Source organism: Haliotis cracherodii, unplaced genomic scaffold (genome assembly GCF_022045235.1).
Source record: "Haliotis cracherodii isolate W230 unplaced genomic scaffold, xgHalCrac1.p SCAF_3, whole genome shotgun sequence".
Lineage (NCBI taxonomy): Eukaryota > Metazoa > Mollusca > Gastropoda > Lepetellida > Haliotidae > Haliotis > Haliotis cracherodii.
Genome location: NW_027266286.1, coordinates 4,475,507 through 4,488,407, shown reverse-complemented (window position 1 = coordinate 4,488,407; position 12,901 = coordinate 4,475,507). Strand labels below are relative to the sequence as shown.

The 12,901-nt window shown below is 40.9% G+C and overlaps 1 protein-coding gene across 1 annotated transcript in view; it reads right to left on the bottom strand.

Annotated features, from left to right (window-relative positions):
* Nucleotides 1-11,789, bottom strand: part of LOC139473848 (inhibitor of Bruton tyrosine kinase-like) — a 36,912-nt gene extending 25,123 nt beyond the window's left edge. Inside the window, exons 1-6 of the mRNA XM_071256619.1 lie at nt 11,674-11,789; nt 7,317-7,941; nt 4,519-4,615; nt 3,293-3,417; nt 1,741-1,851; nt 916-1,001 (exon numbers count right to left, since the gene is read on the bottom strand). Of these exons, the coding sequence (XP_071112720.1) occupies nt 916-1,001; nt 1,741-1,851; nt 3,293-3,417; nt 4,519-4,615; nt 7,317-7,640 (743 nt within the window). The 5' untranslated portion in view covers nt 7,641-7,941; nt 11,674-11,789. The remainder of the gene's footprint in view (nt 1-915; nt 1,002-1,740; nt 1,852-3,292; nt 3,418-4,518; nt 4,616-7,316; nt 7,942-11,673) is intronic.
* Nucleotides 11,790-12,901: the final 1,112 nt, after the last annotated feature.

Genomic DNA, 12,901 nt, shown 5'->3' with positions numbered 1-12,901 from the left:
GTCATACAGATTGTCATACCGATTGTCATACTGATTGTCCTACTGATGCCAAAGAAGCAGCCATATTATTTTATCGATGTAATGGATACATTAACGACAAAGGCCATCACAAGATTTCAAAAAATGGGGTACACATATGCAGTCACAAAACAATACGGCAATGAAAATCTGGGTAGCACTCAATTTCATCATTTGATTGAGAGTGACCAATCATGAATAATAGGTCTACATTCTGATGCGTTTCACATAGCATTAACTGGAAAGAGGACAAATGGTCCATTGTGGTTGGTTGGTTGGTTTGTTGTTTTACGCCACACTCAGCAATATTCCAGCTATATGATGGCGGTCTGTAAATAATCGAGTCTGGACCAGACAAATCCAGTGATTGACATCATGAGCATCGATCCACACAATTGGGAAATGATGACATGCATCAACCAAGTCAGCGAGCCTGACCACCTGATCCAGTTAGCCGCCTTTTACGGCAAGCATGGGTTGCTGAAGACCTATTCTACCGAGGATCTTCACAGGGGAGATAAGCATGGGTTGCTGAAGACCTATTCCACCCCAGATCTTCACAGGGGAGACAAGCACGGGTTGCTGAAGACCTATTCTACCCCGGATCTTCACGGGGGAGACAAGCATGGGTTGCTGAAGACCTATTCTACCCCGGATCTTCACAGGGGAGACAAGCATGGGTTGCTGAAGACCTATTCTACCCCGGATCTTCACAGGGGAGACAAGCATTGGTTGCTGAAGACCTATTCTACCCCAGATCTTCACGGGCTGGTCCATTGTGAAGCAGTCAGCAAATTTCAATGACATGTGAGCCATGATAGTCAATAGCCGTTCCAGTGGCTGATAGCATAGATAACAACAGTCTATATCTGCAGCACATCAACAGCGACAACTCACCTCTCCATCAGCATGACCGTGTGGTCCCTGGCGGCGACGATCTGCAAACACGTCTCATGCCTCACGGTCTTCACCAACATCGGCACCTGAGAAACAAAGGATTAATTATTTGTTGTTTAACGCCATAATGTCGGCCTGTAAATAATCGAGACTGGACCAGATAATACAGAGTTTGAAACTATTAACAACAATGCATGTCATCGGGATACGTTGACACGCCATCAACCACGCTGCCGAGTCTGACCATCCATTCCATTAAGTCACCTCCTACCACCAGCATAGGTTTCTAGGAACCACGGCTCACCCAGTATCCCATGGGTCCCGAGTTTGATCATCTGTTATTCATGTCTGTATGACATGTCTGGTTGTGCGCAAGGCAAGAAATATTGTACAGTTTTCAAGATCTGCTCCGGAAATGAGCACTACCGCCATTTTCAGTCTAAGTCAAAGATGTTGCTGTAGAAACTGGAAAAATATTCTTTTTAAAAATCACAAACTATCAAAAGGCACCAGTTCACCACTAGAACTATCTATGTGCCAAGTTTAGTTAAGATATCTCTCGTGGTTTTTAAGTTCTGCTCCAGAAACGAAACGTGATGGACAGAAGGACAGACGGACAGCACCCATTCCCAATAATGTCCAACATGTTGAACTTAATAATCAGCAAGCAAAACAAGCTGTAAAATACTGAATATGGTGAAGTGAAACAAACCTTCTTTCTTCTCTCAGTAAAACTTACATGAGAATTAGGTCTTTGGGATTAAATGTGTTGAAATACAAAGAAAAAACGGAATCAAGTAAGACTGATAGAGAGAAGCCTCCTACCACGCAGGGCAGTTCGTTCTCGTGTCCGAGCCGGCCGCCATGGCCGTGGCCGCAGGTGTACACTTGCCCTGCCTGGGACAGGAACACGGTGTGATACTTGCACAGAACCATCTGGAACACAAAACACGAGAGTGAGTGAGTGAGTGAGTGAGTGAGTGAGTGAGTGAGTGAGTGAGTGAGTGAGTGAGTGAGTGAGTGAGTGAGTGAGTGAGTGCCCACAGTCACTCAGCTATACTACTCAAAAGAAGTTCAAGAACACCCACTTTTGCATATTGGACACCTGATTCTTTCATATGACTATAGTTAATATGTCATACCATTTGAAAGAAATTGGGTGTTCTTCAACTTCTTTTGAGTAGTATATATCACGGCTGTGTGCAGAGTGTAAACATCCATACCTCGGGATGAAAAGCTTCACCGAACATTCAGTGCCTCGCAATCTACGTCATGCGTACCACATGGAAGGTCCTTCATCAGTACCCGATCATACATGTACACTATGATGGGGGCAGTGATAACTGTAGGAACGTAACTGCAAATGCTTTTTTCTGCCGGGTTGCACACTTTTCCATAGACCGCCTCTGTGGTCTAGTGGTAGAGCGTCCGCCCGGAGAGGGGAAGGTCCGGGGTTCGATCCCCGGCCGCATCATACCAAAAGACGTTAAAAGATGGTACTTGTTGTTACCCTGTTTGGGGTTCGGCATTAAGGGGCTAAAACAAGGACTGGTCGGCTCGGAGTCAGTATACTGTGTCTGAGTAGGCTATTCAGGCGGCATGGTATCGCAGTGAGCTAGCGCTTTAAATCAGCATCAGTCTGACTAGTACAAGCAGCCACACACACACATAACACGTGTATGCACGTCGCTATATAAGTGCAATAATCTTGGACGCGACGTTAAACCCAGTTTCACCTCACCTCACCTCATTTTTCCATAAATGACCTCAAGACTCTTCTCGTTCCTGTCTACTCATTTCCTGTGATGACAGAATCGGTCTCCAAGATATGTATCCTATCGCAACAGAGTAAACTGTTGCAGTCCTATATAACACAGTTTAACCAGTGCCTTAAAGAGTGATATTTTACCCTTGTCTTCAGGTTCAATAGCACACTAACCAAGCCAGTTATAACAGTGAAGATTCCAGAAGGCTATACCCTTCAGCTGTGCCGTTTCCACTCCTTAACACAGACTGACAATTGTCACAGTCTGAAGTATGTGCAAAATGTCATGTTACCTTACCTCCTCAAAAAAGGGTTCAACATAGTTAATAACTCCAATTTTTTTCAATAATTTTAGTAAAATCTAAAATATTTTACATTTGGATACTTATCCTATATTGCTGCGATAATACATTTTTAGAAGTAGTAATGCAGGATAAGTTAAAAAAATTAATAAAATCTAAAGATTTTTAACATTTGGATACTTATCAGGCATTACTACGTCTACAAATGCATAAAGGTAGTAATGCAGGACAAGTTAAAAAGTATTGAGATTCATTTTCCACTACATAGTCACAGGCATAACTGGCTTAATTTAATGATAGCAGATCTTACATCTTTTAGTGATATTCCAGTTCGCTTGAACTCGTCAATGACTTCGGGCGAGGCTCTGGACTGACCACTGGCATGCCCCAGGTTGAAGTTTGGGTTGTCCCCCCATGCATACACCTCATTCGGCTCTGAAACACGAGTAATCTCACATGCAGATAATTCTGTACACTGCCAGATAAATTATTTTCTTGATTTGTGGACGATCGTCTAATCTTTTTACATACCAAATTGTGTTCTGAGCTCTGCCCTGAAATCTCTATGGGTGACAAGTGACATGAGCACTGAGGCAAGGGAGATAACTGACTGTAAAAGTCCAGTTTCCACCTTTGCTGAACTGGGCTGGAATTTCCAGGCTCAATCATAGCTCCACCAGTGGCTATTACAAGTTATGTCCCTTCTATGTCCCCCAATTGACCAATCAATTTCCATCTCTCATATCACTTCCAATTGCTTTTAACAAAATGGCAGCGCCCTGTCAATATGATCTTATCGATAATCATGCACGATCAATGTTGTAATTAAACTGGGTCTACCCCCGAAATGCATCAAATCACTTGAATACCTTGATCTCAAAAACATTAAAAGATTTGAAAAATATCTGTCGACACCCAGTTGACGGTACACATGCTTTGCAAATACTGAAGTCAGCGGAAATCTGCACGCTGAAATCCATGTTTATTATGAATCGGACGTCTAGTTCCTTACAAGATTTTTATTGGACTATGCATAGACTCATTAGTCTAGCCAAAATGTTACTCCTGAATTCCAGCCTATTTTGACAAGGGAGGAAACTGGACTTCCACAGTCAGTTAACGCCCTTGTTCCAGGAGTGAGTGAGTGAGTTGGGTTTAACGCCGCTTTTAACATTATTCCAGTTATATCACAGCGTGTCAGCTTAATGTGGGAGGAAAGCCCGAAGTGATGCAGGTCTCAGACGTTTACCACTTCGGTGAAACCCACGAGCACGGGTATGGTGCTGACAAACCTAGAAACATAATTGGGGCGAACCGGGATTCGAACCCACAATCACAGGTTTCTGGTGTGCCCGAGGGACGCAACTCTGCACAGCGAATGGCGGCACCTTAGACGACTGGGCCACCCATGCCCCCTCCTGCTGCCAGTACTACATGTTGGTACAAACTTTATTTTCTGATTGAAAATCAAAATACAATATCTCCTGCGTTTGTTTCCAGTACAGGTACACTATGGTCATTTGAAGACAACTCTACCTTTCAAATTGAATGTGATTTCCCTGGGCTTGTCCTTCATGACAATATCAAGGGCAGACAACCCCTCGTGGTCACGGGTGTACAGATCAGTGCCATGCTGAAACACAAGCAGTTTGTTTTTCATGAAAATAAATATATTATTGTCACAAGACAGTGTCCAGCAATGTTCTTAACACATCACTGGGAAAACAACTGATCTCTCAGAACTTGTCTCAACAGGAATAACATACTTAGAGAGACAATCAAAATAATACAGTGGCATTTGTCTAAACCAGACTCTGGCTTATTTGGATCTCTGTCAATACAGACCAAATTTACAGTCCTAAGTTCTCTACATTCATTTAGCATTATGTAAAATCTGTCCAATAATGTCTTTCTGTACTCTGGATTCCTAACTAAAATTGTGGGACGAAGGACTACATTTTCATGTAGCTGGCACTCTCTACTCCTGTTTAACTTTTCACACACAGAGCTCCAGATAACTTTTGGAGCAATTGAGTTTTGTCTCGAAGGTTTCTATTTTAATTGGGTTATTACATTTTTCATTGGGTAACCAATATTTTTACACTCATCTATTCATCTCTCTATTGGGCTTTTCCCAAAATGAGTAAGCATTTTGAGATTTAAAAAAATTAAAAAAAATGAAATAATGTTTTAGATGGATATAATGGTTCTAAATATAGGCTTGACTCGGAAAGTAAATTAGCTCGTAATTATGTTTCGGAAATTAGCTTTGTTGTACGCATGCTGAAAAAAAACTTCATTGGGTAATAACGTGTGCTGTTTTCAAATAATTGCGTTTTCCATTTAATGCATGCGTTTTTGTACGCAAGGTAATTGAAAGTGGTTGGGTTTTGAATAGTTTGGGGGGGTATTTTACGCAAATACGCAGCTTGTCTGTAGCTCTGCACACATCTTGCTCACACATCTGGTAAGCTTTTCTCATCAATAAATATGTTGAAATCCATGTACACAAGTCTTTGAGTTAACTGTTACACGTGAGTTACCAAGGGACGTAACTCTTTACTAGAATCAGATTTCTGTTTAATCCAGACTCCTGTCTAATCCTGGCTCACACAAGTCTGGTTTGGACAGATTCCACTGTTTTTGGAAGATGCCACCAGATGAAGTTGAATATCATTAGGTACAACCTATTTCAAACTTGGCAATGTATGCAAAGTTTATGCTGAATAGTGAAAAGGAATTGATATGTCATCGCTGCAGTTCCTCACTGATGACTTAAACATTTATGCCCAAACTTAAAATAATATTTTGTCCGAGCTCTTTTCCACCTTGGAGTTAGCACAATTTTATGCACTGTTAGCAATAGTGGAGCCATATGAGCAGATGACACCAGGGAGCGGCTTCACAAATTGTACCCATACAGGGAACTCTAACATGCTTGGCTGAAAGATCAAATGTGCAGACAGTACTTTATCCTGCAATAAACCACAATGGCGAACGTCACAACACTGTTCAAATTTCAACCCTGTGATCTATTACAGTATTAGTGTTTCCAGGGTCCCACTCTACGACTATCGTAAGTCTGTCATAGTATGGGAGCTTTGATCATCTCAGCACTACAACTGTCATAAGTCTATGTTAAAGTATGGGAGTTACGATAACCCTAGCACAGCAAGTGTTGTAAGTCTATGTTAAAGTAGGGTAGCTACGATCATCTCAGCGCTACAACTGTCATAACTCTATGTTAAAGTAGGGGAGCTCCGATCATCTCAGCGCTACAACTGTCATAAGCCTATGTTAAAGTATGGGAGTTATGATCACCCTAGCACAGCAAGTGTTGTAAGTCTATGTTAAAGTATGGGAGTTACGATGCTTTTAGCACAGCAAGCGCTGTAAGTCTATGTTAAGTATGGGAGTTACGATCACCCTAGCACAGCAAGTGTTGTAAGTCTATGTTAAAGTAGGGTAGCTACGATCATCTCAGCGCTACAACTGTCATAACTCTATGTTAAAGTAGGGAGCTCCGATCATCTCAGCGCTACAACTGTCGTAAGTCTATGTTAAAGTATGGGAGTTACGATCACCCTAGCACAGCAAGCGCTGTAAGTCTATGTTAAGTATGGGAGTTACGATCACCCTAGCACAGCAAGTGTCGTAAGTCTATGTTAAATTATGGGAGTTACAATGCTTTTAGCACAGCAAGCGCTGTAAGTCTATGTTAAGTATGGGAGTTACGATCACCCTAGCACAGCAAGTGTTGTAAGTCTATGTTAAAGTATGGGAGCTACGATCATCTCAGCGCTACAACTGTCGTAAGTCTATGTTAAAGTATGGGAGTTACGATGCTTTTAGCACAGCAAGCGCTGTAAGTCTATGTTAAGTATGGCGGTTACGATCACCCGAGCACAGAAAGTGTTGTAAGTCTATGAATAAAGTATGGGAGTTACGATGCTCTTAGCACAGCAAGTGTTGTAAGCCTATGTTAAAGTATGGGAGTTACGATCATCTTAGCCCAGCAAGTGTTGTAAGCCTATGTTAAAGTATGGGAGTTACGATGCTCTTAGCACAGCAAGAGTTGTAAGCCTATGTTAAAGTATGGGAGTTACGATCATCTTAGCCCAGCAAGTGTTGTAAGCCTATGTTAAAGTATGGGAGTTACGATCATTTTAGTACAGCAAGTGTTGTAAGCCTATGTTAAAGTATGGGAGTTGCAATCATCTAAGCGCTGAGATTGTTTTGTGGAACGGGGCCCTGAAAAGGTTCTGTAGTCTGTAGTCAACTTTATTGAATGCTACCTACAGGCATCCTTGCCATAACATTCCCTGCCTCCATACCTGTATGAGTTGTCTGGCTACAGGTAACTGGCCATAGAACAGCGCCCGATGTAGTGCCGTCCAGCCAGACTCCGAGTCCTTGTCGGTCATGTCTCCATGTTTGTCAGTCAACAACCATTCTACAATGTCCGACTTTCCACATGCAGCCGCCATGTGCAGAGCTGACCTTCCCACAGTGTCCTTCACCTTGGTCACATTGTGACAGAGACGTGAATATGCCTTCACTTCTTTGAGGGTTCCTTTTGAGATCGATGAATGAAACTCCAGAGCGTGTCTTTTGGACCGACATTTTGGTCGACACTCAGGCTCAAACAACCAAGACATTGCGTATTAATTTTTCGAGGACACAAAATTAGACAAATGTTAAACTCGTTAATTTACTGTCATAACTAAGCCTTAACTAAATCACAAGTTATTTTTTGATGAAATGCTGGAAGCAAAGTGTCCTTTTACAGTAACAAACAAATCTTCTTCTGACGATGGTCACGCTCTCCAGATCGATAAACCTCTGTCACAGCCCGGCTTCTTGCCTCCCTGGCACCCCACCTCGCCACGCCCTCCTGGCCACGCCCTCACAGGGCAGACATCTCCAGATGTTCAACAAGCCATAATTGTAAAAGTACCACTGAAAGAAAGAAAAAGGTACAATGTTTGTTTCTTCATTTATTTGTTGTTTAACACCAAACTTAACAACATTTCAGCTATATGACGGCGGTCTGTAAATAATCCAGTCTAGACCAGACAACCCAGTAACTGACATCATGAGCATCGATCATCGTAATTGGGATCGATGACATGCAACAACCAAGTGAGCGAGTCTGGCCACCCGATCCCGTCAGTCACCTCTTACGACAGGCATAGTTGCCTCTTACGGCAAGTATGGGTTGCTGAAGACCCAGATCTTCATAGGGCTAAAAGACAGATTTGAAATATGTCTATTGCAAAGCATCAACTTAAAAGTATGTACAAACAACCTTAATATTAAAAATAAATAACATGACAGTTCCTGACTGATACTATCATTCATCTAGTGGACCAACCTATTTGGAAAGCCTTGTAAAATGATATATAACAGTTTTAACATTGCATACCAGGGTTAGAAATTAATTTTTGTTTTCACTAGTCTACAAAACTGATCTGCATATATCTAATTACGCTAGTAATAATAGTGGCAGTCCACAAGGAAATGTCCTTCCAGAATTTTACAAGACTCAGACTAGCAGACTTATGTTAATTTCAATCCCTGATTTATCATGCTGTTCCACAGGAATTTATCATGCATACATCATATAGACTTTAATAATTTACAGCTCTAAGTATTAACTTCTAAATGTGAACTTCAAGGATAAATTCAAAAATTACTTAATATGTGACCCGCGAAGATCTGGGGTAGAATAGGTCTTCAGCAACCTATGCTTGCCGTGAAAGGCGACCATGCTTGTCGTAAGAGGGGACTAACAGGATCAGGTGGTCAGGCTCGCTGACCAATAAGTTAACGTGGATCGATGCTCATGATGTCAAACACTGGATTGCCTGGACCAGACTCGATTACTTACAGACGACCTGCTGGGTGCAGTGTTTAACAACAAACAAACAAAACAAAACTTAATATGGCTGCATTAGTATAAGTTTACCCTTTCATTTGATCTCAAAGGATGGAAACTATGCTCTGTTATCAGTGTTGCATTATTACCACACTTCTTGTGCAATCTCACTGGTTTCTGTGGAAGTGAAAATGACAGCAATGGATTCTACATTTGTTGTACTGCATCTACATTCTTAATGCTTAATCACATGCTGAGATAATTAGGGCGTGTTCAGGCAACAAGCCAGTAAGTGTTAAAAAAGCAACATAACTGCATAAGTTCAGGCACTTAACTAGACCTGCCTAGAGGTCGATATTTGACCCAAATCTGCACCAAATGTCAGTAAAGATTCCCTAAGTCGGAATTAAACATTTCCCAGTTCATAATGTTATAGAAAATATCATGGCTTTGTAAGGTGACTTGTATTTCACTGAAACCAGGCCCATTAATGCTTGGGTTATCATTATTGCATTGAATGCAATGTTAATCAGGTTAATAATATTCAATACTTCTGATTTTAGGAAAATAAAAACTTTTTCAACAAAAAATAACAATTTTGACCAAAATAATGTTTTTCTAATTTGCCAGCCCACTTTGTTAGGAATCCTAGATAAGTTATTAATTTGTCTTACAATTTCAAAGGAATTCCTCCTTGCATAGCAGAGCTCTAGATAAGCTGCGCATCTGCGTAAAATAGGCATCAGATATGCAGAAATATGCAGAAATATGCCGTAATATAAAATCCAAGCATATCAAATACGCAACGAACATTACAGATACGCTACAAAAATAAAACTTGTGTGTATCATCAAAATATTGTGAAGTAACCCTGCGTATTTGATTAGCAAATCAGCAACTTATTTTGAAATTATAAACGGGCATTCCGTCAACCTTGCTAAACTCCATGATAACAGTTACATCACGATAATTTGACCTCACACTTTCTTGTGGAAGTATTGTGGTATTTTTGAGTCCTATAAACCTCTCGAACCCACATGACACCAGTTTGCAGGGACTAGATGAATAGTGTTTATAAATATTTAACCTAAGTACCCATATGTGTAACTAGTGGGTAACAGAAATTTGAATACCCAGATAGAATTACTGATACCCAATGATTTTAAAATGCATGGGTAAAATACCCACAACACCAAAAGCTTATCTGGAGCTCTGCATAGGTTTTCCTTTCAAAATGTAAGATGGGCAAATGTGTGACTACCAAGCCCTACATGCCTAAACATAATAAAATACTCCTCTTTTCTATTGTACATATACATATAACTAATGGTCAAAATGATTTATGTACAGACCAACCACTATTTTGACCATGATTGGAAACAGATTTAAATTTTTATTCATCCTCCTAACATATCAACTGTCAAACTAAGATACTTTCGTTAAAATTATTGTATCTAAAGCATTTGTTTAAAATGTATTTATTTATTTCTCTACCATTTCTCAAACGATATAACATATATTATCCAAAACTTGCTCCCACAGGTTATATGGCTTGGGTGAGATCAAGCAATATGTCCAAGACATCACTGCAAAGAAATCGCATCACAATGCTTTGTGGACCATTGTGACATCATCGGTTACCATGACATCACAATTAAATGACATCACTAATCTCTCTGCCACTGTAGCTGATTAGTGATACTGTTTACACACATAACACTGCTTATTACTGATCACAAACTGAAAAAGTTGGAAGAATGAATTTGGATGATACCTAGAATCTTACCTTGTGTCATTTGACATCAACTGTATCCACTATTGTCGATATATTTGATATCAAAAGTCACCTGAGATTATCTAATGTGTGCAGCTGATAACCTAGTATTCACAGCTACCACATTTAATGATAATACCATATCAAATTCACGATTGTCCACTTGCTCAAGACAACTAAATAGTTCTGAAGACAAGTAAAAATCCAATGATGGTAGTCTCCATTGACTTTAAGAGTGTGTCAGTTGGGTTTAAAAGCCACTTTTAACTGTATTCCGAAGTACAGGTATGCCGCTGACAAACCTAGAAACATGATCGGGGCGAAACTGGGGCGCGGTGCAAGCCACGAATCGCTTTGAGTAAGCAAATTAAATAGTCACCCTGGGGTCTGCACAGCTTGAAGCGCTTGCACACTCTTCCAAAATAACGGTGCAACTACCGCTTGGGTTGCCTTGCCCTAATGAAGAATGTAACCAAAGAGGCTTGATGACTAGCCGATGCATATGACAACTTTGTAGATGTGGAGCAGATTGAGGATGATGCCATGTTAGCTGCCTCTGCCAATTTCCCAGTTGATCCAGTCACGAATTTCTTGTTTCGCTGTCAAACTCAGCCGCCATTTTGGTTCGAGAACGAAGCGACCTCAGTCTGCGATTGTTGCACTTGCAAGAGGCTGGAAGTTAGCAAATCGTTGTGATGCGAATTGCTATACATCGCTTGCAAGTGACTGTCGCTTTGTAACGCATCCCGGGATTCAAACCCTCAATCATAGGTTTCTGTTGTGCCCAAGGGATGCAACTCTCCACGTCACCTTATACGACTGGCCACCCTTGCGTCCTCATTGGCTAGTAGTATTAAGGGTAAGATATTCTGAACCAGTTTTCAATGCTAGTCACATAATTCAGAACTGACATAACCTAACTAAACTGCCTCCACTTGCTGAACTAGCAAATCTTGTGGCAAATGTCAAAATTGACATTACTGATTTCGGCACCTATTTTATGCATGAATCTTTATCATTCATATGCACGTGTACTTACGAAAGTTAGTCGACGAAGGAGGTGTTCTGGTTGGAAGTTGAAGAGACACGTGAAACGCTGACAGTCATTGCACAGGGTGATGTCACAGAATATCTACTGGGGGCAGCCATCTTCATTTCGTGGCGTTGGAACGCTTGAACGTGCACTTCGTCCACGTCGAAAACAGCACAGGTCCCAAATGGGAATTAAGTCATTTTACGATTACGAATTTCCATCAAAGTGTTTATTATAGTGTGTTTATATTTTAATCCAGTTTGATGTTAAAGTGTATCCATCATAATCCACTGGCCATAATCCCTGCACATTTCAAGATCAGAATCCATTAATGTATAAACACAACCAGCATTCTATGACCTGTTTTCGAGATACAACTGTGTGTTGTTTGTTTGTTTGTTGTTTACGCCGCACTCAGAAATATTCCAGCTATATGACGGCGGTCTGTAAATAATCGAGTCTGCGCCAGACAATCCAGTGATTGACACCATGAGCATCGATCCACGCAATTGGGATACGATGACATGCATTAACCACCCGATGACCACCCGATCCTGTTAGTCGCCTGTTACGACAAGCATGGGTTGCTGATGATCAATTCTAACCCGGAATCTTCACGGGACCAACTGTGTGTTGACTGTCACTAAATGTGTTGAACATGAACCTGAAATTCATTGATTTCGCTGTCTGCAGATATACAAACAACATTTAAATTTAACTGTTAATCAGATCTTGTATATTAGTATCAGTTGTCATAGATAGTTCTGAGTGTTTTGGTTTTGTTTGTTTGTTTGTTGTTTAACACCACACCCAGCAATATTCCAGCTTGATGTCGGCGGTCGGTATATAAACGAGTCTGGACAAGACAATCAAGTGATTGATAACATGAGCATCGATTACCCGCAAATGGGATACGATGACATGCATCAACCAAGTGAAGGTGTGTAAAGCCAATGTGACCGATGACTGAAGAGAATGTGTGTGAGTGTGCCTTCAACTTGTCATCTGATACAATGAAATCATTCTTTACTCCTGTTATAATATGTGCTCTTCAACAGTGGGGCCTGTTCCTTAACGACGCTGTTGTTAAAATCTATGGACGATCACCTTAGCTTAAAGATCGTTTGTGGAACGGTGCCATGGTCCTAGTTACCATAATGATAGTCTTGGAACTTGCCGATTATGTCACAAGTCCGCGCCAATTGATTCTGACTTTGATTTCACTTATTTATAT